We start from the raw sequence: 5,858 nt of genomic DNA, 5'->3' as shown, positions 1-5,858 counted from the left end.
GTTTTTTTCCTTCTTTAGCTCATAACAAGTAACGGAAAGTTTCAGAAGAGACACTAAAAATGGAGTGACATGATGTTTTTGTGTCTTACATACGTTGTAATAATGGTGTTTGCCATAGCAAGGCCCAATATAACAGCTAAGGATTATTGGGTGGCTGTGGCTACAATGTAGCTTGCCATTGCCAGTGTGTGAATGGGTGGATGACTGGTTGTGTAAAGCGCTTTGGGGTCCTTAGGGACTAGTAAAGCGCTATACAAATACAGGCCATTTATTCATTTTGAACAGTGAATAATGCAAAACTTCTCTTAACAGAGTCTAATAGTAAAAATATGAAGTTTTAAATGATCATAATAGGTCCACTTTGTGTATTTACAGTACTTTTGTTAACTTAAAAATTTGGAAACCGTAAACATTTCATATATAGTTGTTTTTATTTTTTTGATATGCATTTACACGCATATAGTAAAGCAAATTACCAAACAAATATACAAATACCTTATGCAATTCTGCACAAATTACAAATTATATCTGGCACTAGTGTTCAATTTAGGATTGAGAAACTGGAATTTGGGTGAAGAATGAGAAACCGAACTAAGGGGGAAGAACAAAACTGCTTTTCTGTAATGCAGGGAAGGAGTGCAGCAGAAGCCGAATCCACCGAACCAAAGAGTTCATTCTGTAACAGACCTGGGTCAGGATACCACTCAATGGTTGAGGTTCACCTGAGCTGACTCGGTGGCCCCCAGTAAAGCAGACCACGGAGCGGTAAACACAGGCTTAAGCAAACACTCTGAAATAAAGAAGAACTTAACTTCAAGTCTGCTCAGCAGCACCGATTGGCAACACAAACAGGAACTCACAGGACAAATCAATAAGGAAGGTAACCATTAACCAACCTCTGCATCCCCATTAACCTTTGTGCATTGCAAAACATCAATGTCATAGGAAATACAGGTAACAGTGCAGGTGCCTCGGGCCGTTGTACAGCCCTGGTTATTTGCGTAGCATTTGTGAAGCATGTACAAAAACAGCAGTCTGTGTGTCTGTATAATTTCGGATCATATCATTCATCCCTGTGGTTTCAAAAGGATGCACAATACTGCATCTACAGCTGACAAGTCAAAGGTTTAAGATTTAACAAGAGCCTGAGTGCTGTCTTTGGTAGGCAATTGAAAAGTCTTCATTTACCAGATCTATCATAGGAGCATCCCTCCTACACAGTCAGACATTCTGCAATGAGTTGTTGTGGTTGTTGATTGGAATCTAGAAGACACGGTGGAGATAAACGGAACACAAACAGCTTCTTGAAGGCACCATGAGTTAACAAAGAAAGATATCAAAGCTCTCTCTTACTCAGTGAGGCGAAACCATCAGCCTGAATAAATCACCTTTCAACAGGACAAAAAGTTTCTTTGTACAATTTCACAGAATTGACCAACCCATTGGTTAATGTTATTATAATGACTTTAAGCATTATCTCAACATCTACGGCCTTCCAGAGACCTTTTGTCAAATCAAGAAATAGCCCCCACCCACACCCTCAACATATATCATTACAAACTTTCCACAGAGCAAGATGAGGCCCAGGCTTCCTGAGTCACCTTAGTGCTAGAACATGCACTGAATTAGGCTACAGGTCTCAAATCGTTTCTTAGCGAGCTGCTAAAAAACCATAAAGCACCATCGCCCACAATGGGACAATAGCTGTGTGTGCATCCATTTAAAAACAATCTCAGTTGTTTTTAAGTCAGCTTTAGAGCTAAAATGATTCAGGACATTGAGCCCAGGCCTTGGTCTTCTACAATTTAATTTCAAACACAGATCCATGACAAAAAACAACCAGTCTAATAATAAATACAGATGAGAACTCCCAGGTTCCCTCTGTTAACTAATACGTGTTGGGGAAAATAAAAATAAGTTGTATTGCCTTGTCCCTGCTTGGTTAACTTCTCTTATTGTGTTGCATCCAGACAGTACGGCCAAAATCAAATACTAGCAAAACTGGCACAGTGGTTTTACTTTAGTCTACACAGATAAATCTGACACACCCGAGTCAGTGGGTTGCCTTCTGTTACAGGTGGCCAGCGAGTGACAAAAATGTGTCAGCACAGGGAGAAACATCAGCATTCATAACCTTAAAATTTCTCACGCGGCTGCACTGCAGAAGCCTTTTTTAATACTTCACTCAGTGGCTGCTTTTCAACAGAGGATGTCCAATCCAAAAGTAACATGTCCCCTTTACAAGGGAATAACAGAAAATGCAGGTTAAACTTTAAGCTAGGATTGTTATGTTAGTGGAGGAAAAGGATGTTGAAACAATGTGTGTGCAGCACTTATGGTATTGAGATTTTAAATATCAGTCTGTATACAGGAGTTCTTGGGCTGATGCTGCGTCTGGGCTGGCTGTTGTGGTTGATGATGCTGGGTGTTGTTGTTGTTGGTTTCCTTCAACATCTCTCCGGTGTTGCTGTGAGAGTCCGGCTCAGTGGGGCACACCAGGTTGACATTCTCCTCTGCTATGAAGCAGAGAGGGGGGAGCTCTGTGCTGTGACCCAGGGAGGACGTGGTGGAGGTGGGGGAGTTGGGGGTGGCCACAGCACTCTGTCCCTGGGAGGAGGATGAAGAAGTGGGGCAGGTCTCCAGGCGGTCGTTCTCCACTTCAGGCAGGGGGCTGACTGTGGCAAAGCGCGTGTGGTAGTCGCCACCGCTGGAGCCGTGGCTACACGAGGTCTTCATGCTCTCCAGGTCGGAGCAGCTGAACTCAGAGAAGTGGCTGGAGTGGGAGTCGGCCACTGATGGCAGGCTGCCGCTCAGCGAAGGAGAGTCGAACTCTGAGGAGTTGGTGCTGCGCTGCTCCAGCAGCTGAGCATCCATGTCCTCCCGTGTCTCATTGATCTTTGTGCCTCCTCCCCCTTTCTTCCGCAGCTTGCCTTTGCTCTTCTTGCCCCCCGAGCTGGAGGAGGAGGAGCAGGAGGCCTCTTTGGCCCACTTAGTGGAGGTTCCTTTGCCCTCTGCAGAGGTGCAGCCATTAGAGGGACAGGTCCAGCCGCAGCGACCAACGTGGCTGCCGTCATCAATGCTGCTGCTGCCGCTGTGATGCCGTAGTTTGCCAGGTTTGGATTCAATGTCAACCTGCACCTCCATACTGTTCCCATCTCTGGAAGAAGAGAGGACACAGGAAACATGAGTTGCATGTAGTTTGTGTTCAGCACAATTAAGCATCCAGAGGGCTGTTATTCATAACATATAGTGACTATAGACTCTAGATGACCATTTTATCTTTGAATAGCACTAGCCTAATTTGTTACCAACTAGTACAATAGGTTAGAAATTAGGCTAGGTTCAAAACATGATGATATAAACAATAATACTTTGTGTTCAGTTGACGTGAGCACAGGTTTACAATAATACAGGTATTATTCACTAATCCGCTGCATCTGTTTCACACTATGAAGCTACAAAGAACTGGACTAAACATGCTAATGAACAGAAGATCATGCTTTCTCGACTTATCCAAACCTATGATGCTCACCTGTCAAGAGGCATGTAGGCATTAAGAATGGATCCAGCCATTGCTTTGGTGCTAGCATTGTCGCTGACTGTTCCCAGGCTCACTGTGCCGGACTCGCCACTAAGACTGCAGCGCTCCTTCTGCACATCAGCCTGCACCTCCAGCCTGACAACAGAGAGAGAGAGAAAATAAGACAATGCAGGAGAGCACACTGAAGTCACAACCACATTTAAATATTGCAGCACACATTTACCTGTTCAGATAATTGACCATGGCGCTGCCAGACAGGCTGCCGGTGATGCTGGCTCCAGCCAGGGCCATGGTGGAGGCCGTCTCACTCAGGTTGTCCCTAATGGCCCCCAGACGGTCCATGTGGCTGCCGCTTGCACTCAGGCTGCCTGTCAACCCACCGACACTGCCTTCACCTATACTGGGGTTGTTCCTGGCGTCTGCGACTGATGTAGTATCTACACAGAACATGAAACAAAACAAAATATATCAGCGTGGAATTTAAAAAAACAAACAAAAAAACATATCAGTTTGTTCATCCGTCTGTTCTTTGCTTATCTTGACAGGTTTTCACTGAAGATTCTCTTCAGTCTTAGTTTGTGTATTATAAGTGCAGTGCCAAGTATGAGGATGTGGCTCTGTATGTGGGTGAAGGGGCAGTCAGGCACATTTGTATGGCTCTCTTTAACTTAACTCTTTAACTTAAACCATCACAAGTTACTGTCTAACCCTAACCCTTACCTAAAACTAGCATTTTAATCCTCAAACACACCTTTGAAGTGTGAAAAGAGGAAAAATGTAAAATAAAAGTATACTGCCAAGTACACTTTTCAAAGCAACTGTAGGCCTGGAAAAGTGAAGAGGCAGAGGAAGTACAGTTTACTGTGGAAGGAAAGAGTACTTGCCATGAGTGAAGCAAGCAAAAGATCTTATTTACAAATAATGTCGATTGGCATAACACGCCCTCTTGGTTTTGGGTGGTGGGCTAGTTCAGATCGGGACTGGAAATCGAACCTTACCAGCGGCAGCTGCCCCGCTCCCAACGTTCATGTCATTTTCATCATCAAACTCGATGCGAACTCCCTTCCCGTTCCCAGCGGAGACACCACACCCACCACTACGGCACAGAGAGATGGGTACCACGCCGTAGACATATGCAAGCATGATAGGAACTCCAATGCCTAAGAGGTGAAAGAGTCGAGAGACATAGACACACCAGGGTCAAATAAGGTCAGAGCACTAAAAAAATAAAAAAAAAAACATAACAGACCATCCCTCTTTGATTTTTCCCATGTTTACAAAATAGCTAATGAGAAATGATGAGTGAAAATAAACTTTTGTATAATCTGAACTTGAACATTAAACATAAGAAATTCCTGATTCCAACAAAGTCAAACACAGGCACAGCATGTCATTAAAGATCTCCAGTGAGAAGAGAACTAGAGAGTTGGGAGGGTGCAGGTTAGAGCACAGACTGACCGACAGTGACTGCAGCCACTACTGGAGACACGATGACAGACAGAGTCACCCCACCAGCGATCACCAGGTTCCTCTTGTGGTTGGAAATATCTTTGCCTTCGTAGCGGTTATGGATCTGACAGAGAAAAGTGGCACAAATGTGAGAGACACATTTAGAGGAGAGTGAACTTGCACTTAACGTATGAGCTGAGTCCTCAAAGACACCACTGAAAAAGTATGATTAACAGTGTTGTTGTGGAGCAGATTTCTACAATAAAAATAAAAATGCTTATTGTTTACCTTTTACCTGCTCCTCAGAAATTATTTTAGAGGCACTGGCAATACTATGACAACTTTACTGAGCTACTGTTGCAGGAGACAGAACTCTTGTCTGCCTCTCTGTCTTTCGGTGTAAATTTTTACTACCATCAACTTCCTCTTTAAGAAACCACAAATGAGACAACTCTTTGATGAATGCTGTTTCTTTAGGTTGGCTGACATTTTCTTTGTTGCATTCTGTTCTTTTGCACTGCCCGCATTTCATTGCAGAAACAATACAAATGTGGTAGTGCTAGTGGCAAAAAGCCCCTATAAAACACCTGGGACAATGGTTCAAAGATAACTATATTGACTTTGGTGCTTGTGGAGTGTAAGTGATTCATGTTCAGATGTTTCATGTATGTTGTGATCACTTCTGAATGTGCGCTGGACGTTTGCAGAGAAGAAAAGTCAGTTGGCTCAAGATTCTTGCTGGCAGCCTTTCGTGGGGAATTTTGGAGACCAACTGGTTTCATTTTATTGTAATGTGAAGTTCTTATTCTAAACAGATCCCGACTTGTGAGTAACACAAAACAAGTGCACATATACACAGACACACAGG

The 5,858-nt window shown here is 43.6% G+C and overlaps 1 protein-coding gene across 1 annotated transcript in view; it reads right to left on the bottom strand.

The window, feature by feature from the left end:
* Positions 1-412: 412 nt before the first annotated feature.
* LOC101479921 (E3 ubiquitin-protein ligase RNF19A) overlaps positions 413-5,858 on the bottom strand; it is a 37,432-nt gene continuing 31,986 nt past the window's right edge. The window contains exons 6-10 of the mRNA XM_004560032.5: positions 5,000-5,114; positions 4,540-4,701; positions 3,765-3,978; positions 3,533-3,676; positions 413-3,157 (exon numbers count right to left, since the gene is read on the bottom strand). Of these exons, the coding sequence (XP_004560089.1) occupies positions 2,350-3,157; positions 3,533-3,676; positions 3,765-3,978; positions 4,540-4,701; positions 5,000-5,114 (1,443 nt within the window). The 3' untranslated portion in view covers positions 413-2,349. The remainder of the gene's footprint in view (positions 3,158-3,532; positions 3,677-3,764; positions 3,979-4,539; positions 4,702-4,999; positions 5,115-5,858) is intronic.

Source organism: Maylandia zebra, linkage group LG11 (genome assembly GCF_041146795.1).
Source record: "Maylandia zebra isolate NMK-2024a linkage group LG11, Mzebra_GT3a, whole genome shotgun sequence".
Taxonomy (NCBI): domain Eukaryota; kingdom Metazoa; phylum Chordata; class Actinopteri; order Cichliformes; family Cichlidae; genus Maylandia; species Maylandia zebra.
The sequence above is the reverse complement of the archived record's forward strand: the minus strand, read 5'-3'. Positions and strand labels throughout refer to the sequence as shown.